Here is a 22,112-nt window from a genome sequence, read left to right as displayed (position 1 = left end):
TGCTTCTAGTGACACCAATCACACAATTCCCCCAGCCCAAAAGCAGGCAATACATTCTCTTCTTTTCCCACATACTAAGCGAGACCTCCTCTCTTTCTTGGGACTTGTGGGATATTTTCATGTCTGAATTTCAAATTTTTCTCTTATTGCTAAGCCTTTCTATGAAGCTACCAAAGGCAATCTAGACAAGCCCTTGCAAGAGACTTACTCCTAGAGACCCCAATCCAAAACATTAAAGAAGGCTCTTCTACAAGCACCCACCCTGAGCCTTCCTAACCCACTTAAACTGTTCCTCCTCTATATCCATAGCTCTAAGGGGTAAGCACTCGGTCTCCTGGCCCAAAAGGCTGGAGACTCTATTACACCTGTGGCCTATTTCTCCAATGCCTAAGGGTCCTGGCCAAGGCAGCCCTTCTCATACCTGAGGCCCAGAAGTTAACCCTTTGTTAACCCTTACAAATCTGGTCCTCTCGTGGGTTGCAAGACCTCCTCAGCCACCAGGCTTTTCAATCTGTATGGCCATCTCACGTCCAAGTTCTTCATTCTACCCTTCTCCAGACCACCATTATCTTTCATCACTGCTCTTCTCTCAACCCAGCTACTCCCCTCCCCACCACTGTCTCTGATCCCCTCGAACCCCATTCCTGTCCTGACTTCCTTGATTTTTCCCTAACTACATTTCATCACCTCACAGACACTCCTATTCTCAAAACCCCACATTGGTTCATTGATTGCAGTGTTTCTAAAATTCCCCCTTTTCCCATTGGATATGCAATAATTGAGGGGCATCAAGATGACACGTCCTCCTCTTCCCACATAGGGTCATAGAGGCAGGGCCCCTACCTCAAGGTACTACCTGCCAACAGGCCGAATTATTAGCCTTGATCTGAGCCTTCATCTTAGTCAAAGGAAAGACAGTCAGTATATACACAGATTCCTGATAGGCCTATAACATTATCCCTTCCAATGCCTAGATATGGCAAGAAAAGGGCTTTCTGACAGCCCAAGGGACCCCCTATAATAAAAGGCAAGCTGATTAAAGCTCTTCTTGATGCTGCCCAGTGTGGGCAGCCACAGGTAGTCACTCCCTTTGTTTACACTTAAACATATGAATGGAGACTTCCCGGCACAGACAATTAGGCTAGGGGAGATTCCGGGAAGAGGCAGGAGGAACCTAAACCTTTCACAAGAGATGATACAAATAATCAGTCACACCTGTAACCTTCATTTATCACCTAAGTGTTTTTATTGTAACCTTAAGAGCCGTTTTGATATGTAAATCTTTTGTGCTCCTCCTTGTAAACAACTGGTCATGTTTAAATACTACTGCATTTATTCAATAAACGAGCCTTGATCAGGACTTGTCTTGGCTCCATTCTTTGCGTCCTTGTCCCCGCATTCCCACTCTCTGTTTCAGGAAGACCCAGTTCATTGTGCTGCAGGCCGGCACAAATGGCGCCCGAATGTGGGACCTGAGAATTAGAGAAGCAGTGAGGAACCTGGATTCACGGAGTCGCGACTATAGAGGTATACAATTTGTGGTGAGTACCCGACACCAAAATTGTGGAGATTTATTTTGAGCAGGCATTATGGGACAAGCATCGGGAAAAATCCCCCAGTAGTAAAGGCAGTGAAGGCATTATTGCAGACGCAAGGAATAGGGTTAAAAAAGAAAGTAATAGAGCAATTTATAGAAACCATAGAAATTTCATGTCCTTGGTTTATTGAAGAAGGCCTTGTAGATGAGATGCATTGGGAGGACATGAGAAAATTGAGGAAGCCAGAAGCTGTGATGGCGAGGATAATCGATCCTGCCGATCCTCTAGTTCTATGGAAAAAGTTACTCCCTCCGCCCCTCCCTTTAAATTACTTATAAAAAATAATGATAAAAAATTATCCCTTTGTCAAGAAGGGGAATGTTTGCCAAATATCTTAAAAAGAATGTCACTCAAACCCTGAGAAAAGCAGCACAGCAAGGCCAGGAGGAAGCCAAAATCTTTTGATGCTTTTCCAGTGAAAGTATATACAGAAGATGGCCAAGAAATGCCAGTCACCATCCAGTCCCCTTTAAAATGTTAAAAGATTGAAAATCTGCTCATGATGCATATGGGCCCACTGCTCCCTATACCTATGGCCAGGAGAAAGAGAGAGGAAAAATTCCACAGGTCTCTCGACCTAGAGAAAAGTCTTAATTCGATAACCCTTTCCAACCTGATAAATGTTTTTCCATCTTTGCAGCTTATGGTAGTTTCTGGTATGTCTTGAAAAGCTTTTGTACACTATTATTAATTATCTGTTTTAATTGAGTGGTTGCAGTAGCCTGATTGGATCTGGCTCTGGTTGAAGATCTCAACTTGGTGGCCGTTTTAATCAGAGTAGGCGCTATGGAGGTTCCCAGCACTCTTGGTGAAACAGCGCACCTACCCAACCCCATGGCCAGCCCTGCTAGGCCCTGGCGTGTGCAGTCTTCCCTGTAAATGAGGGACCACAGCCTTTCTCTACACTCTATTCCAGCCAATGTGGCCTGCCACACCCAAGCAGGCTTAGCCAGATATCTCTTGGGAAAGGGCTCCCCAGGGCCGCTTTTTTAGTCTCCATTTCCAATTCAATAACCTCCTCACTAGGAGGGGGGCAGGGAAAATATCTCTGGCTACTGCTGGCCTTACCTAAGGGAGCAAGAACCTTAATCCATTAAAGCTTTCCAACTTGATGGGTTTTTCTCTTTACAGTTAATAAAAACTTAAAGCAATGGGCTCATACGCTGATAATCAACTCTTTTCTGTACTGCTGTAGCTAACTTATCTGAGAGTTTTCATGTGTCTTGAAGGTTTCGCATTTTTTTATTGCCAGTATGAGTCTTGATTGGAAAAACTACAATACGAAGCTGTTTATGTTATTTGCCTGTCTTTAATGTTTGAGTGATTACCTAACACTGATCAGATCTAGCCCACAGCCTTGGTTAAACGTACTAATTTTTGACTAAAATGGTTTGACTCACTGATAGTTAAAATTCTAAACCGAGTCTTTCAACTTTGGGGCTTCCAGTCGGATCCCTGGAACTCTCAAAGGATGAGACTAACTTTGTTAAAGTAACAGCTGTTTGAGTCAATTCAAATTATACAAAGTGTATTAAAATGTAGTAAATAGTAAATGATGTCATATCTATGTTGTATTCATGTTTTTGCTTTTCAGCTAGAGTAGTCTTATAAAAATGAGAGTAAAATCTTTGTATACAAGCCTTTATGTTGTTAACTAAAGTAAGCCAATATAGATTGGTTCAGAAAATTGGGCTAATGCAAACGCCCTTTGGTTTGCTTACTCAGTTTTACATGTCTTTGATATGCTTTAAACTTGTTTCTCTTAAGGATGAAGATCTTTTCAAAGTTGTAAATATGCACTAGTGACTGTGTTTGCTGCTCAAGTGGTGTTATCCTCATGTTACTTAAAAGCATGGAAATGTAATTTTGACTTTTAATTCAGATAATGGTGTGGTATTCATTAATAACTCAGTGTCTTAAGTCATCTAAGCATCAGTGCTAAGTAAAACATGAAAAATGTATTATGTATACTTTTAACATCTTAAATTTGATAAGAGAGACTGTTTAAGTTTGTCAGCATGTATTCTCATAGGTTGTCCACACATGACAATTCAAGACTGTAAAACTAACTACAGGTATAAAGTTTCAGAAGGTGTGAGCAAGTCATGAAAAGTTGTAAAAAGTTTACGATTTTAAAACATTGTTTACAGAGTTTTCTATAAGTTAAATGTTAATGCCAAAATTACACTAACCTAAAGTTGAAGTATGATCTTCTGTTATAACAATGGGATTTTTTTTTTTTTATTTTTTTTTATTTTTTATTTATTTATTTATTTTATTATTTTTGACAGGCAGAGTGGACAGTGAGAGAGAGAGACAGAGAGAGAAAGGTCTTCCTTTGCCGTTGGTTCACCCTCCAATGGCCGCCGCTGCAGCCGGCGCACCGCGCTGATCCGATGGCAGGAGCCAGGAGCCAGGTGCTTTTCCTGGATTTTTTAAAATGTGTACTAATGTTAGTAATTATCTGGAAATGGTCTCAATTGTAAATCTTAAAATCTGTTGTTGCAAAAACTGTAACGTCTCTTTTTAACAGTGTCTGCTTAATCAGTTACTCTGCCATTTCTAAAGTTAGGTTGTGTAAGCTCTTTTTAACTCTGTTAAATAGTTCTGAGTTATGTGATAATTTCGTGTGCTAATTCCTACATCCAAGGTTTTTATTTCCGGTTTATTCAACAAGAAACATAGAATCCATATTCTGCCAAAGTAATCTGTGTACTCTATTGTCTGTTAAGTTATGATTGATAAAAAGCATTAAGTCTTAAAAAGTTATGTTAAATAACATTATGATCAGATGTGATCTAAAAGTGTTAAAATTGCCCTGACTAAATGTTAAGGAATTCTATTTTGACCAGATACTCTAAATTCTCTTGGCACCTTTAACAGACTTTCTGAAAATCAAAGTTTTAAATTTTCTGGACTTTTGATACCTCCAGAGGGCCCCTGGAGATGTCAAAAGATATATCTCTCATCTTGCAGAGATAATAACCAATTGGGGTGTTTAGATTAAAAGTGGTGCCAAGATGTGAAATGATGCTAAACTTCAGCTATAAACGTGTTTCTTTCTAGCTGCTCCAGTCTCTGGCTCAGTAGCCAGATCCTATAACGAGGGACTGACAAAGTCTAAAAAGCGTCCCGTGGTCATGATTTGCATCACCTCAATGCCCAGACCTTACCAGTAAGATAGGGAATCACCCGGGAACAGGCAAGGCAAATTGTAAAATCCTGCCCTTCCTGTGTCACATTTCTCCCAGTCCCTCACTATGGTGTAAATCCTAGAGGTTTTATGCCTAATCAGCTTTGGCAGATGGATGTTACCCATTTCCCTGAATTTGGTAAACTAAAATACATACATGTCTCTTTAGATACATGTTCAGGTTTTGTTTTTGCCACCCCGCAATGCGGCGAGGCTGCCAAACATCTCATTGCCTTCAGGCCTTTGCTGTTCTAGGAACCCCTATACAGATAAAAACTGATAATGGCCCAGCGTATACTTCCAACTCTTTTAAGCACTTCTGTACTAACTTCCACATCTCTCATCACCGGGATTCCTTATAATCCCCAGGGACAAGGTATTGTGGAACGAGCACATGCCGCATTAAAAATTATTTACAAAAAATAAAAAAGGGGGAATACTGGACCATGGCATATTCCCCACAAAAATGGCTATCACATACTCTTTTCATTTTAAATTTTTTTTAATACTGGATAATCAAGGGAAATCTGCAGCTGATCGGCACTGGCATCCTGAAACCGAAAGACAACAAGTCTACGTGAAGTGGAAAGACCCTCTAACTGCTCAATGGTATGGACCTGACCCTGTTTTAATATGGGGATGTGGACATGTTTCTATACTCTCGCAAAAAGACAATGGAGTACGATGGTTACCTGAGCGACTTGTGCGGCAAACAGACAATGTCACGAAGCAACCCCTTGATCTTCATTATGATAACATTGCTGATCGGGATCCCCCTGAAGATGAATGAAGCTTGCCAGCTCACATCAAACTAAGCCTAGGCCATGGACTCCGTTGGTGTGCACCAGTAGTTCAAAATTGTTCATGCACTTATGATAATGGAATTAAAACAGCAGAATTTGTACAATGGGTAAGGAACAATCAAACCTTGTTCCGTACTGGGAGGGTTATAGTTGAAAACCAATGGCTTAATGTGACTGATCAATCGAAAAGGGAAAATACTGATTTTAGCATATCAAAACTGGTCACATTGACAGACTTTTTACCTTTGTCAATTCTAGAAAAGAAGCCTGGTTGATGTATTGGTCAAAACTGTTGAAGTAACTCTTATGGTCAATTCCTCCTTCTCTGTTGAAAGTAGCAATTTCTGGCTACATTTAGCTGCCATTAACTACTTACTACTGAAAGATCTTATAAGCTGTGACTTGATTATTATCTCAAATAATGTTCCTTACATAAAATATCTGGTACAGCAGCTAAAAGGTGAACTTCAGCATATGTTTCTAACTAATGTCTTTTCTTTTGGTGGATCTCAATGGACCCACTGGCTTTTGATGTTGCTGGGTCCTTTATTGCTGCTCCTGCCTTTTTGCCTGTGGCTCCCCTGTATATTCCAAGGCCTCTCTGTGCCATTTGGTACCGTTTGGTCTGAGATTTTAAAGTTGCATTCACAGCTTCACCCCTGAGCCAAAAAGGATGGCATTGAATTCCAATGACGGGTAAGACTCAGTCTCCTTGTACCAACCTAAGACAGGAGCCTCAGAGAATGTCTGGGGTGTCCAATGACGGGTAAGGACAAGAAGAGACACGGGCAACCTAAGACAGGAACAGTGCCTCAAAAAATAAAAAAAGGGGGAGATGTGGGCAGCCACAGGTAGTCACTCCCTTTGTTTACACTTAAACATATGAATGGAGACTTCCCGGCACAGACAATTAGGCTAGGGGAGATTCCGGGAAGAGGCAGGAGGAACCTAAACCTTTCACAAGAGATGATACAAATAATCAGTCACACCTGTAACCTTCATTTATCACCTAAGTGTTTTTATTGTAACCTTAAGAGCCGTTTTGATATGTAAATCTTTTGTGCTCCTCCTTGTAAACAACTGGTCATGTTTAAATACTACTGCATTTATTCAATAAACGAGCCTTGATCAGGACTTGTCTTGGCTCCATTCTTTGCGTCCTTGTCCCCGCATTCCCACTCTCTGTTTCAGGAAGACCCAGTTCATTGTGCCGCAGGCCGGCACAAATGGCGCCCAACGTGGGGCGGAAGACCCAGTTCATTGTGCCGCAGGCCGGCACAGCCCAGCTGCCAACAAAAGCCCCTATTATTCATTGAAGAGGACACTAAAAAGATAAACAATACCTATCTGAAGCTAACAACAAGGCTGATCTGACAGCTAAAGCAGCGGCTTGTGGGGAGATATCCCATCTTTTCTCTTCAACTTAGCTCCTGAATACTCAGACTCAGAAATCTCTTGGTTCCAACAACAAGGAACATCTAGAAAGGACTCATGGTGGTTTCTAAATGAAAAACGAATACTCCCTTCTTCTCTCCAAGCTACCTTTCTAAAAAACCTCCATTCTCTATATCAAACTCAAACTCTCTTCTTCACTTCCTGAGATCACACATACACCTAACTCCTGCCATAAGAAAACCTCTGCATAACAATCCCAGACATGTAGCATCTGTCAAACTGCTAATTCCCACTCTAATATCAGGCCATCCCCATTCCCCACTCACCAGGACTGTGGATCACTCTTGGGAAAGGACTGGCAGACTGACTTCACCCATATGCCACCAGTTAGGCCAACACATTACCTTCTGGTGATGGTGGACACCTTCTCGGGGTGCATGAAAGCTTTCCCTACTATAATAAAAGAGCTTCCACTGTTCCACTATTAAATAATAATATTAGGCTGGCGCTGCAGCTCACTAGGCTAATCCTCCGCCTTGCGGCACTGGCACATCGGGTTCTAGTCCCATTCGAGGCACTGGATTCTGTCCCGGTTGCCCCTCTTCCAGGCCAGCTCTCTGCTGTGGCCAGGGAGTGCAGTGGAGGATGGCCCAGGTGCTTGGGCCCTGCACCTCATGGGAGACCAGGATAAGCACCTGGCTCCTGCCATCGGATCAGTGCAGTGCGCTGGCCGCGGTGGCCATTGGAGGGTGAACCAACGGCAAAGGAAGACTTTTCTCTCTGTCTTTCTCTCTCACTGTCCACTCTGCCTGTCAAAAAATAAAAAATAAAGATAATAATATTATCCAAAGATTTGGATTACCTAAATCCAGTCAGTCAGGTAACGAACTGGAGTTTACCTCTCAAATTACTGAAATAGTATCTGCCTCTCTTCATGTCTCATGGCATTTTCACATTCCCTATCATCCCCCTTCTTAGATGAATGAATGGAATTTTAAAATAGCCACTAACTAAACTCTCCACCCAGGTCCATTTAGACTGGCTAAAATTCTCTCCTTTAGCTTTGTTAAGAATCAGATCTTTTTCCTAGAAGCCCTTAATGCTTAGCCCATTTGAAATTCTCTATGGAAATCCTCTTCTTTCACCTAATTTCCCTCCCCTACAAAATTCTGAAGCTATTCCTCCTCCTCTCACTTTCCCTCTTCTTACTGAAATGAGCTCTCACTTATGGACCTATGCAGACACACACCTACCCAAACCACACTCTGCCTCCCGACTATATTCCTACCTTTCAACCTGTTGACTGGATTTATCTAAAACAAAATGAGGCTGCTCTAAAGCCAAAGTGGAGTGGGCCCTACCAGGTGATACTGACTACCCCCACCACTGCCAAACTCAAAGGGCACCCTCCTGAGGTACATTTTACTTCATTAAAACTAATAACATCTTCCTCATATAAGTCTACTCCCACAGAACCCACCTCTCTGAGGTTGATGTGTTAACAAGATGTATTCACAAGGTAACTCTGCCTGCCTCATTTTGCCATCATTTCCACTCTGTGGGCGATGTCTCTAGTAACTCCTTTTGTCCTTATAATCATAGTGCTCATATTTCTGCCATGTATAATTAACTTATTCCAAAGGTTCTTGCAGGAACAAATAACTGCTATATCTCAAACCATCTCGCAGGAGCAACACAAGACTGCTCTTCTTCAATCAATCTGATCTTGAGTGTAGACCCCCGCTCAAGTCCTGGCTCCATGTCTATGCCCTGTATCAGCAAAAAGTAGCCAGAAAGAAAACAGTGCCCCTTCTCCCTATCTATACTTAGAGTCAGGATTGAAGAAACAAAGACATAAGCCTCAGCCATTTTTGCTCATTTCCCAAAAGACAGATAAACATTGGAATGTATTCCTTGCCCTTGAACCTCAGTTGGGTCTCACACCCTATTGCCTTCATACCCCACCCTGCATTCTTTTCCAGGTTCCCAAGGCCCCGCCCAGTTCCAGGAATTCACCTTTGCCTGCTGCCCCCACCCCCATCCCATCCCTAGCCCTCCTAAGATATAAAAAGGCCTGGGCCCTGAGGGTCGGGGCCTTCTGCCATGTGTTCCATCATGGGTATGCCAGCAGTTGGTCACCCACCTCTACGAATTTATTTTCTCAAATAAATTCAGCCTGGCTGTAAATTTGTACACTTCCTCCGCTCTATTCTGTGCCTCTTTTCCTAACATTTTTGGTGTCCCATGTGAGGAGGCACCAATCTGCAATTCTTTTCCAAACAACACCCCTTACTACTCTTTTGAAGAGACTTTAATAAAAACTTAAAATATTCAATATTTTCAAAAACAGAATTCATATTTTTTTTAAAGTGGGACACTCAGCAGAAACAAACTGAACTAAGATGGGACCAAGAAAGAACCTGTGCTGTGGTGTAGCCAATAAACTCACTCCTGCAGCACCAGCATCCCCAGTAGGTGCCACTTTGAGTCCCAGATGCTCCACTTCTGATCCAGTTCCCTGTTAATGTACCTGGGAAAGCAGCCAAAGATGGCCCAAGTACTCTGGCCCCTGAACCCATGCAGGAGGTCTGCAAAAAGTTCCTGGCTCCTGGCTTCAGATCAGCTCAGCTCTGGCTGTTTGGCCATTTAGGGATTGGATCAGTGGATAGAAGATCTCTCAGTCTCTCAGTCTCCCTCTCTCTCTCTCTCTCTCTCTCTCTGTCTCTAACTCTGCCTTTCAAATAAATAAGTAAATCTTTAAAAAAAAAAAAAAAAAGATGGGAACAAGAAAATCTTGTGGTATGTATACTTGTGGTATATTTGAAAGACTACCAGATAGCATTTTGGATCAATGATAAAATATTCAACAATATCTCATATTAGCTACAAAATAACCTCCATCATAATCCTTTATGCATTTGGGTACCCATTTTTTATAATGTTATGACATTTCTCTAATAATGATTTCAAAACACATAAAATAGTGAGTTCCAGTTGGGAATTTAGGACTCAAGATTAGATTTTTATAGATAGAAATAAAACTTAGATATCATTACATTGTTTCACTAATGGAAGTATTCAGATGAATTACAAGCTAACAGATTTAATCTAGTCTTCAACAAATATCTGTTGTTAGAGCTATCTTTCCTTCTCTGAAAGAGGAGGCCTGTGAGGGAAATAATTAGACTGCTCAAAGTTCTTTTCTCTTTTCATTGGGTATGATTGAAATCACTGGATAATATGCTATAGTCATGCAGCTAGCTTTGAAACCATTAGTAAGGGATTGTATACTACCAGACTTGAAAATAATAATAAGGAACACTATCAGAGATGGGAGAAAAAGTCATCTCAATTATGAGTAACATAAACCATATGTGTCAGTAATGTCAGACCTCAGAATTTAAAAATGCTAGAGATAAGAGAGGGTGTTTAAACCAGCAGTTAGGATGTCCATGTCCCTAAAGAGTACAAGTTCAACACCCAGCTCTATTTCCTGACTAGCTTCCTCCCAATGCAGACCCTGAAAGGTATTAATGATGGCTCAAGTACCTGAATTCCTGGCATTCTTGTGGGAGACCTGGTGCCAGCTCCTGTGTTCCAGGCTCCTGTTTCCAGTCCTGGCCTAACCCTAGCTGTTGCAGGCATTTGGGGGAGTGAACTAGTGAATGGGAGTTCTCTCTCTGTCTCTTTCCCTCTCTGTGTTTCCATTTTCATCTCCTGGCTTCTCTGGTATTTTTTTTAATGTGGACCTTAAGTGAAAATATGCAGGGACTAGCATTTGGAATTCATTTTGGACTCAAACAACTACAAAAAGAACTATTGTAGTGGTATTTCAGTATATTTTCTATACCTGTCCTTTCTCTCCCTGTCACCAGAGAGAGAGAGAATCCAAATAATGCAAGGTAGTGATTTGCTGGGACTTTTAGGTCAAGTTAATATCCACATAGCAAAGTAAAGGGAAAATCATTAACTCACATATTCAGAATTTGGAAATTTTATAATGAATTGTCCAGCACAGTTTGGCAGAATAGAAATGAAGACCTGAAATGACAATATCAGGTTAGTGAAGGAGATATTTATATAGACAAGATTTACTAAATAAATTTAGATTCCATCATAAATAAAGAATAAGTCTTAAGAGTAAAAATAGAGGTGTCGGTGCTGTGGCATAGCAGGTGAAGCCACCGCCTGCAGTGTCAGCATGCCATATGGGCACTGGTTCAAGACCCGGCTGCTCCACTTCCAATCCAGCTCTCTGCCATGGCCTGGGAAAGCAGAAGACGGCCCAAGTCCTTGGGTCCCTGCACCAATGTGGAAGACATGGAAGAAGCTCCTGGCTCCTGGCTTTGGATCAGCACAGCTCCGGCCATTGTGGCCAACTGGGGAGTGAACCAGCGCATGGAAGACCTCTCTCCCTCTTTTCTCTCTGTGTAACTCTGACTTTCAAATAAAATAAATAAATCATTTTTTTTAAAAAGAGTAAAAATAGAAAGTACTAGGAAGAACTTCGGGCACAAAGATGATTCAAACCCATGAAGTCTGATTCCTAACTAACAAAGTCCCTGTATTTGGGCCACTTCATTCACTTAAAATCAGTAAATTCTCAGATGCAGCTGATGAGCCAAGTCACAAACTTTCAGGAAGGTTGCACAAATGGAATTGCTATGAACATCCACACACATTCTGAAAGACAGATACAGTTTATGTAATCCTGATCCCAGGATTGGTCAGGACCTTGTGACATGGACAGTTCCTAATTTCTGCTTTCCTGCAGGGGTGGAGAACGTCAAATCTGCAGGCTGTATAAGGCCCACAAAATCATTTGGTCTGCTCATGCCAAGGCAACCACAGGCAGGACTCAAAATTAAATAAATCTACAGCAGGTTAATTTTTCAGTTGATAAATTTGTATGGCCCATAAATGATTTTATAAATATCCAAATGGCCCATGGCAGAAAAAAGGTTCCCCACCTGTGGATGATGGAAAATTAGGTCATCTATTTGAAATTACCCGCAAAAGTAAAAGATTGGATGTCTTGTTTTCCTTGCCTGACATAAGAATAGAAGCATAGATATAAATTGATTGTAGACCTAGGTTTAGACAGAGATCTTGATTCCAAAGTACTTTTGATGTTACCAAGTCAAAAACAAACACTATAATTAAATGAAATATCTAAATTACTTGTCTACATTTACCTTATACCTGAAAATACTCATGTCAGCATAATTGCTTTGTTTTTATCTAATACTCAGTTTTCTAACCTAACTTACAACTCGGCTTTCTACTCATTTCACTTTAACTACTCTCTTCCATAGGCAGTTTTTCACTATAATGTGTTACTCTGGAAACATTAATTGGAAGGTTCTATGATCTTCTTATTCTTTCAACAGGTCTATGGAAACTAATCATTCTTTCATAGAGTACTCAATACATTACTTTAGTTCTATCTTCTTTCCAATCTTTTCTAGCTTTTTTTTTAGATTTTTTTTTACTATTTATCTGACAGGCAGTTACACACAGTGAGAGAGAGAGACAGAAAGAAAGGTCTTCCTTCTTTGGTTCACTCCCTGTATGACTGCAACAGCCAGAGCTGTGCTGATCCGAAGCCAGGAGCTGGGTGCCTCCTCCAGCAGAGAGCTGGACTGGAAGAGGAGCAACAGGGACTAGAACCGGCACCCATATGGGATGCTGGCACCGCAGGCGGAGGATTAACCCAGTGCACCATGGTGCCAGCTCCTCTAGCTTTGATTTTATGGCCCATCTTGAAGATTATTTTTATTTAAAAGTTCTTAGGAAATCTATTTTTTTGCCCTATTCTTCTCTTACACCTGAGCAGCTGAATGTTGCATAGAGAGTCTTATCTGATTTTTTAAAAAACTATTCAGATGTAATTCACATACCATATAAACTCAGTTTATGTACAATTCAATAGTATTAAATATATTTAGAATTGTGGAAATACCACAATCATCTTCACATTTTCTTCACCCCAAAATAAACCCATTAGGAGGCACTCCTCACTTCCTTACAAATCTCCAGCCCTAGGCCAGAATTGTTCTACTTTCTCTATACATTTGTCTATTTAGGATATTTTCTGAGTATAAACAGAATCATGAAATATGTGGTCTTTCATAATTGACTTCTTTCATTTCCCATAATGTTTTCAAGGTTAATCCACATTGAATCATGTATCAGTACTTCTTTCCTTTTTATGAATGAATGATACTCTCTTTGTGTATGTGTGTATCTATGTATCTATGGAAAGACGAGGAGGAGACAGAATAGAGATAGATATAGAGAAAGAGACTATGGTTTGCTGATCCATTCAAAAATTGATGGGCATTGGATGTCACTGTGAACATTCATGAAAAAAACTTTTGTGTGTACATATGTGTTCATTTCCCTCTAATGTATAATTTAAGTATGGAAATTCTATGTTTCGTATTTTGAGGAAGTGCCAAACTTTTCCAAAGTGGTTGAACTGTTTTACATTTCAAACTGAAATGTACAATTTCATATCATCACCAATGTTTCTTTTTTTTTTATTTGAAAGGTAGAGTCACAGACAGTGAGAGAGAGAGACAGAGAGAAAGGTCTTCCTTCCGTTGGTTCACTCCCTAAATGGCTGCAACGGCTGGAGCTATGCTGATCTGAAGCCAGGAGCGAGGTGCTTCTTCCTGATGTCCCATGTGGGTACAGAAGCCTCAACACTTGGGCCATCCTCCATTGCTTTCCCAGGCCACAGCACAGAGTTGGACTGGAAGACGAGCAACCGGGACTAGAACCGGTGTCCATATGGGATGCCGGTGCCGCAGGCAGAGGATTAACCTAGTGCACCACGGTGCCGGCCCCCCTCACCAATATTTCTATCTCTCATTTCAATTAGAGCAATCCAAGTGGGTATAAAGTACTATCTCAGTATGGCTATGATTTGAAATTCCATGATGGGTAATAATGTTGACTGATCTTTTCATGTGCTTTTTGGCCACTGGTATGCCTTCTTTGGAGAAATGTCTGCTTAAGTTCTTTGACTATTTTTAAATTGGATTATTTGTCTTTTTATTATTGAGGTTTTTTTTTTTTTTTTTTTTTTTTTTTTGACAGGCAGAGTGGACAGTGAGAGAGAGAGAGAGACAGAGAGAAAGGTCTTCCTTTGCCGTTGGTTCACCCTCCAATGGCCGCCGCGGCCTGCGTGCTGTGCTGATCCGAAGGCATGAGCCAGGTGCTTCTCCTGGTCTCCCATGGGGTGCAGGGCCCAAGTACTTGGGCCATCCTCCACTGCACTCCCTGGCCACAACAGAGAGCTGGCCTGGAAGAGAGGCACCGGGACAGGATCCAGCGCCCCGACCGGGACTAGAACCCGGTGTGCCAGTGCCGCAAGGCGGAGGATTAGCCTAGTGAGCCGTGGCGCCGGCTCTATTATTGAGTTTTAAGGGTTATTTAAACATTCTAGATAGAAGTTCCTTTTAGATACATGATTCAAAAGTATTTTCTCTGATTCTGCAGGTTGTGAATTGTCTTTTCTTGTTCTTAATTGTACCCTAAAAGACAAAACATTTTTGATGAAGTCAGCTTAAATTTAATTTTTTAAAATTACATCATGGAATAAAAAATGTGAAACTGACAGCCTTCTTACATTTTCATAAATTGAATGTTCTGATAGGCAAAAAAAAAAAAAACTCACAAAAATAAGATGGAAAAGTTGTTAAAAGGTCATATTGTTTTATATATCTATAGGATCTGGATATTTACAATAATAAAAACAGATTCTAAATTGATATATCTACATTTTAATGTGCACACTGTTAAATACTGTTAGTCAAAATGATTTAATTTTATATTTATATATTCAAATAAAATGTTATGTGGTCTAAAGCAAGATTAGAAATGTATGTGATTACAACTGAATTGCACAAGTCATGATTTACTTTGTCAAAAGTAATAAATAGGACCAGTGCTGTGGCTCAGTGCATTAAAGCTGTGGTCTGCAGAGCCAGCATCCCATTTGGGCAATGGTTCATGTTCCAGATGCTCCACTTCTGATCCAGCTCCCTGCTAATGCTCTTGGCAAAACAGCAGAAGATGGCCCAAGTGCTTGGGTCCCTTCACCTATGTGGGAGACCTAGAAGAAGCTCCTAGCTTAGGCCTGGCCCAATCCTGGCTGGCTGTTGTGGCCATTGGGGAGTGAACCAGTAGCTGGAAGATCTCTCTCTCTCTCTCTGTTTGTGTGTATGTGTGTGTGTGTGTGTGTGTGTATCTCCCTCTCTTCCTCTGTAACTCTTTCAAATAAATAAATAAATCTGTTTTAAAAAGTAATAGACAATCCAAATCAACAGGCTTATGGCCCACATTTTTTTAAACTTGTTAAAAAGAAATGAGGAAAAAACTATTGGACCATATATCAAAGGCGAGTAAAATGGCTGACACGAAGCACAGCTAAATTCTGGTTTTTCTTAGATTATCTATTCTGCTTCCTTTCACATTGGTTCCATGTGAAAGATGGTGGCAGGAAGTTCACATTCAGTATGAAAAAGCAAATATTTCTTATCCAGATGTCTGCAAGCATCTTACAATAGCACTGGCTTCTAGTGTGCATACGTCCAACCTATCAAGTGACTGTAAGTACGATTCCAACTTATCAAATGACTGATTTTTAGGCATAGGTCACAAATCCATCCTTCAGCAATGTGTGAGATAGTTCCACTCAAAATTTCTCAAGAGATGAAGGTTTTCGAGAAACAGCTGGAATAGATGACAAAAAAGTAAATGTACTTGTATCCAAAATATTCAGAATATATTTGAAAAGGGAAATTTTTTGGCCTATTTCAAAGACAAAAGTGAGGCTAGGGTGACAGATAATAAATAGAAGGAGGATTTCTTAACTCACAGATTTCCTACCTATAGATAGTAAAATATTCTATTATTAACTAGAAAAAAATTAGAGAACTGAATAGAATAACAGCCAAAATACTTGCACAGGTACTTCACAAAAGAGAAAATTCATGACCAACAAATAGGACAAGGTCCCCAAGCTTAAAGAGTTATAAAGGAAACGCAAATTAAAGCTACAGCGAGATACCACTGTACATTCTTAGGCAATGTGGATGTTAAAAAGATTGATACTGAGTTTTCAAGATGGTGGAATAGGGAAGGCATCTACTGCTCTAATCTAGGGGAAAATAGTTTTAAAAAAGTGGAGAGAGTGCAAACTCAGGATAGTTAAGGAGAAAATGGCAGATTTCAATCAAAGTAGAGGGACAATGTGGACCTAAATGGAGGGTGTGGATGTGCACAACTCAGGACTCTAGCAGCCAACAGCCTCAGCACCAGCTTTGGAATGAAGTGAGACTAGACTGCAGTATCCCAAGCCACTGGCGAAAAAGTTATGGGAGAGCCTGGCATGAGTCTGGCTTGGAGCCCTGTAGGGGACAGTGGACCTGCCAACCTAGAGGGAAGAAAGGGGGGGATGCTTCTCTCTCCCCAACTACCCCAGCAATGGCATAGCCAAGAAAGGGCAGGTGTCATTTTGGATATATATATTACAGCTGCAGCATCTCCTATTTGCACCCAGCAACCAGCCAACAGGGGACATCTGACTCTGGCTGTTAGAACTGACAAGGGACTGGGAACTCATGACTGTAGGAGCCTTGTGTTCTAGGACTGTGAAAACACTGTAGCAGATTGGGAGGGTACAGGGTGTGGCTGGGACTTTGGGCAGTCACTGTGGGCAGCTACACAAGATCAGGACTCCCTGATCCCATGCTGAGTGTCATTGCTGCAGGATCTGCGTAAACACTGAGGACTGCATGGAAATTCTGTGTGGTTCTTGTGGCAGTGCGGGTGAAAATTATACCCAGTGGGGCTAGTGCCCAGGCATTGGTCTCCTTTGAGGAGAAGAGGTGAGTATGAGAATATGCCAACAAGCAGAACAAACATCTCCTCTGATAAAAAAAAATGAGAGAGATTTACCATGACCAACTTGGGTGTCACCTTGGACACTCCCTGCAACCTGGAGCACTGAACAGAGAGCTTCTCTGAGCATATCCAGCATACATCTCTGGATATTCACCGAAAGAGCAGACACTCCATCAAGCCACAGAGGCACAATTCAAAGGTAAAAGCCATCAGAGGGAAAAAAACAACACAACAAGTATCAATGCAGCAATTCAAGAAACAAGAATAAGATAATATGATGCCCTCAAAAGAACACAACACTTATAGATGTTATACAGACAAAAACACAGAAACAAGGACATCACTAAGAAAGAAGATGAAGACAGAAAATCTCCTGGTAAAAGTACAAAAGAAATACAAAGTAAGGGAGTCATCCAAGATCGTGGAATAGGAAGGGAGCACACTGATAGTCCAGAAAAAGGTAGTTTAATAAAAGTGGAGATACTGTAGTTTTAGGGAAGAGTTAGGGAAAAAACTGCAGAGGAAACTCTTCCGGAACTAGTGGGACACAGTGGACCTATGTGGAGGGCACAGCTGCCCACGGTTCTAGACCCCAGATGCAGAGTCTACGCACCAGAGCTGGAAAGAGAGGTGAGGTGAAACCTCAGTAGCCCAAGACACTGGCGGGAAAGCAGCAGAAAGAGCCTAGAGGGAACAAGGCTTGAAGCCCGGTGGGGGAAAGTTCACCAGACTAACTAGAGGAAAGAAAAAAATAAATAAATAAAAGGGACTGGTATAGATACAATTCTCTCTCCACTCACCTTAAAAAGGCAAGCAAGACAAAGAGCAGGCAACATTTTGGACATATGTAAAAGCTGCACCACCTCAGGGCTGCGCCTGCCCTCAGCCAAGCAGACAAACCTGACTCTGGTTGGGAGAAATAACAGGAGCTTAAGACCTAGTGAATGTGAGGAGCTTATGAACTGAGACTGAGGAAAAAAAAAAAAAAAAACGGAGGGTTTTTACTGAGACACCAGTACTCTCACAAACTCAGTAACCTTGGCAACATGGTAGGCAATTGCAGGGGATTCTGAGCTTACACTGAGGACTGAACAGATCCTTTGTGTGGTCCTTGGGGCAGAGCAGAGGAATATTATACCCACAGGGGCCAGAGCACAGACACTGACTGCCTTCAATTCCGCTCAACTGTGTGGAATTAATTCCCTTCTGAATTAGAGAGAGAGAGAGAGAGAGAGAGAGAGAGAGAGAGAAGAGTTACCACACCTAATCTGGGTGTGTCACCTTTGACACACCCATAACCCTTAAGAACCAAACAGAGCTCTCTGGTCACACCCATCACAAACCTCGAGGGATCCATCAAAAACAGACAGTCCACTTAATCTAGAGTCATCGTATATAAGAAAAACCACCACAGTGAGGAAAAAAAAAAAAGAAGAAGAAGAAACCAAAGGACCACTTAATCTAGAGTCATAGTATACAAGAAAAACCACCACAGTGAGGAAAAAAAAAAAGAAGAAGAAACCAAAGGATATCTCCACAATGCCAAGCAATAAATGCAGAAACTGAGGAAACAATAAAAAGGAAGACATTATGATGCCCCCAAATGAACAAGACACTCCAATTCAAGATTATGAAGATGATGAGATAGAAGAAATGCAAGATATAGATTTCAAAAAAATTTAAAAGAACATTTAGAAGTTCTCAAAAACAAATTCTTGAACTACAAAAATCCTTAATGGACAGGATAGAAAATCTCTCTCATGAAAATGAAATCTTAAGGAGGAATCAAAATGAAATGAAGAATCTAGTAGAACATGAAATAGTGATATTGAAGAGAAATCAAAATGAAATGAAGAATTCAATAGATCAAAAGACAAACGCATTTGAGAGCCTTAAAAACAGAATCAGTGAAGCAGAAGAGAGAATATCAGACTTGGAAGACAGAGCACAGAAAGTATAGAGTCAAACCAAAGAAAAGAAGAGGGAATTAGAAATCTAAAAAATATTGTCAGGAATCTACAGGACGCTATTAAAAAACCCAACATTCAGGTTCTAGGAATTCCTGAAAGCATGGAGACAGAGAAAGGATTAGAAGGACTTTTTAGTGACATACTAGCAGAAAATTTCCCGGGTTTGGAGAAGGACAGAGACATCCAAGTACAGGAAGCACATAGCAGCCCCAATAAAATTGACCAAAAGAAATCCTCACCACAAAACATTGTAATCAAACTTACCACAGTGAAACATAAAGAAAAGATTCTAAAATATGCAATAGAGAAACGTCAGATTACTCTCAGAGGATCTCCAATTAGACTCACAGAGACTTCTCATCAGAAACCCTACAGGCTAGGAGGGAATGGTGAGATATACCCCAGGTACTGAGAGAAAAAGACTGCCAGCCCAGAATATTATATCCTGCAAAGCTCTCATTTGTGAATGAAGGTGAAATAAAGACCTTTCATACCAAACAGAAATTTAAAGAATTTGTCACCACTCGTACAGCCCTGGAAAAGATGCTTAAAGATGTGTTACACACAGAAACACAGAAACACGGTCATCAATATCAAAGAAGGTAAAAGAAGAAATCTTCCCAGCGAAAGATCACAGGAAGTTCAAAGCATATATTAGAAATATCTTTGGAAAAATGGCAGGGCAAAGTCACTGCTTATCAATAGACACATTGAATGTTAATGGCCTCAACTCCCCAGTTAGAAGAAACAGCCTGACTGAATGGATTAAAAAAAAAAAAAAACCCATCCATTTGCTGCATACTGGAAACACATCTTTCCAACAAAGATGCATGCAGACTGAAAGTGAAAGGCTGGAAAAAGATATTCCATGCCAACAGAAACCAAAAAAAGCAGGTGTAGCATATTAATATCAGACAAAATAAATTTTAACATAAAAACTGTTAAGAGAGACAAAGAAGGGCACTATATAATGATTAAGGGTTCAATTCAACAGGAAGATGTAACTATTATAAATGTATATGCACCTAATTACAGGGCACCGGTTTATTTAAAAGATATGTTAAGGAACTTAAAAGGGAGACATAGACTCCACCACAATAGTACTGGGGGACTTCAGTACTCCACTCTCAGAAATAGATCAACCGGACAGAAGATCAACAAGGAAACAGAAGATTTAACCGATACTATTGCACAAATGTATCTAACAGATATCTACAGAACTTTCAATCATACACTTAAAGAATTTACATTCTTCTCAGCAGTGCATGCAACCTACTCTAGGATTGACCACATACTAGGCCATAAAGCAAGTCTCGGCAAATTCAAAAGAATTAGAATCATACCATGCAGCTTCTCAGACCACAATGGAACGAAGTTGGAAATTAGCAACTCAGGAGTCCCTTGAGCATATGCAAACACATGGAGACTGAACAACATGCTCCTGAATGAACACTGGGTCATAGAAGAAATTAAAAGAGAAATCAAAAAATTTCTGGAAGTAAATGAGGATAATAGCACAACATTCAAAACTTATGGGATACACCAAAAGCAATGTTAAGAGGAAAGTTTATAGCAATAGGTGCCTCCATCAATAAATTTGAAAGGCACAAAATAGGTGAGCTTTTAATGCATCTCAAGGATCTAGAAAAACTGCAGCAAACCTGACCCAAAACTAGTAGGAGAAGAGAAGAAATCAACAGGATTGAATCCAAAAAAAATTACAAAAGATCAGCCAAATGAAGAGCTGTTTTTTTGAGAAAATAAACAAAACTGACACATCTTGGCCCAACTTACAAAAAAAGGAAGAGAAAAGACCAAAATCAATAAAATCAGAAATGAAAATGGAATGTAACCACAGACACCACAGAAATAAAAAGAATCATCAGAAACTACTACCAAGATTTCTTTGCTAGCCAAAAGGGAAATCTATCAGAAATGGATAGATTCCTGGACACATGCAACCTACCTAAATTGAACCAGAAAGACATCGAAAACCTAAACAGACCCATAACTGAGACAGAAATTGAAACAGTAATAAAGGCTCTCCCAACAAAGAAAAGCCCAGGACTGGATGAATGCACTGCTGAATTCTACCAGACATTTAAAGAAGAACTAACTCCAATTCTTCTCAAACTATTCAGAACAATCGAAAAAGAGGGAATCCTCCCAAATTCTTTCTATGAAGCCAGCATCACCTTAATCCCTAAGCTGGAAAAAGATGCAGCATTGAAAGAAAGTTACAGACCAATATCCCTGATGAACATAGATGCAAAAATCCTCAATAAAATTCTCGCCAATAGAACGCAACAACACATCAGAAAGATCATCCACCCAGACCAAGTGGGATTTATCCCTGGTATGCAGGGATGGTTCAGTGTTCACAAATCAATCAATGTGATACACCACATTAACAAACTGTAGAAGAAAAACTATATGATCATCTCAATAGATGCAGAGAAAGCATTGGATAAAATATAACACCCTTTCATGATGAAAACTCTAAGCAAACTGGGTTTGGAAGGAACATTCCTCAATACAATCAAAGCAATTTATGAAAAAAACCACGGCCAGCATCCTAAGAATGGGGAAAAGTTAGAAGCATTTCCACTGAGATCTGGTACCAGACAGGGATGCCCACTCTCACCACTGATATTCAATATAGTTCTGGAAGTTTTAGCCAGAGCCATTAGGCAAGAAAAAGAAATTAAAGGGATACAAATGGGAAGGAAGAACTCAAACTATCCCTCTTTGCAGATGATATGATTTTTTATTTAGGGGACCCAAAGAACTCTACTAAGAGACTATTGGAAATCATAGAAGAATTTGGCAAAGTAGCAGGATTTAAAACCAATGCACAAAAATCAGCAGCCTTTGTATACACAGACAATGCCATGGCTGAGAAAGAACTGCTAAGATCAATCCCATTCACAATAGCTACAAAAACAATCAAATACCTTGGAATAAACTTAAGCAAGGATGTTAAAGATCCCTGCAATGAGAATTACAAAATCTTAAAGAAAGAAATAGAAGAGGATACCGCCGGCACCACAGCTCAGTAGGCTAATCCTCCGGCTTGTGGCACCGGCACACCGGGTTCTAGTCCCAGTCAGGGCACTGGATTTGGTCCCGGTTGCCTCTCTAGCAGGCCAGCTCTCTGCTGTGGCCAGGGAGTGCAGTGGAGGATGGCCCAGGTGCTTGGGCCCTGCACCCCATGGGAGACCAGGATAAGCACCTGGCT

General features: G+C 40.7%; 2 protein-coding genes across 10 annotated transcripts in view; one reads left to right on the top strand and one right to left on the bottom strand.

The window, feature by feature from the left end:
* Positions 1-22,112, bottom strand: part of ZCWPW2 (zinc finger CW-type and PWWP domain containing 2) — a 208,030-nt gene that overhangs the window by 163,383 nt on the left and 22,535 nt on the right. The gene's annotated exons all lie outside the window — the stretch shown is intronic.
* On the top strand, positions 1,340-5,816 carry LOC149127203 (uncharacterized). Of its 9 annotated transcripts, none has more exons than XR_016232877.1 (3): positions 1,411-1,527; positions 3,894-4,015; positions 5,313-5,419. XR_016232877.1 is itself a non-coding variant. In XM_089331198.1 (2 exons), the coding sequence occupies exons 1-2, from the start codon at positions 1,464-1,466 to the stop codon at positions 5,579-5,581; spliced, it is 333 nt and encodes a 110-aa protein (XP_089187324.1). In that variant the 5' UTR covers positions 1,340-1,463; the 3' UTR covers positions 5,582-5,816. The 9 variants fall into 9 exon arrangements, 1 of the variants encoding a protein (XP_089187324.1); XR_016232875.1 differs by having other exon boundaries at positions 1,413-1,527; positions 3,890-4,015; XR_016232878.1 differs by lacking the exon at positions 5,313-5,419 and adding an exon at positions 5,161-5,221 and having other exon boundaries at positions 1,413-1,527; positions 3,890-4,015.

Source organism: Oryctolagus cuniculus, chromosome 4 (genome assembly GCF_051225735.1).
Source record: "Oryctolagus cuniculus isolate XC-2025 breed Fujian yellow rabbit chromosome 4, ASM5122573v1, whole genome shotgun sequence".
In the NCBI taxonomy this organism is placed as follows: domain Eukaryota; kingdom Metazoa; phylum Chordata; class Mammalia; order Lagomorpha; family Leporidae; genus Oryctolagus; species Oryctolagus cuniculus.
Note: the sequence above shows the minus strand (reverse complement) of the source record. Positions and strands in the feature narration are given on the sequence as shown.

Excerpts from the sequence above, each read along its gene's own strand:
- LOC149127203 (XM_089331198.1), top strand. The coding sequence starts at position 1,464 with ATGTGGGACCTGAGAATTAGAGAAGCAGTGAGGAACCTGGATTCACGG. Across the intron at positions 1,528-5,312 it reads ACGGAGTCGCGACTATAGAG|GGAAATCTGCAGCTGATCGG; the intron begins GTATACAATTTG and ends TGGATAATCAAG.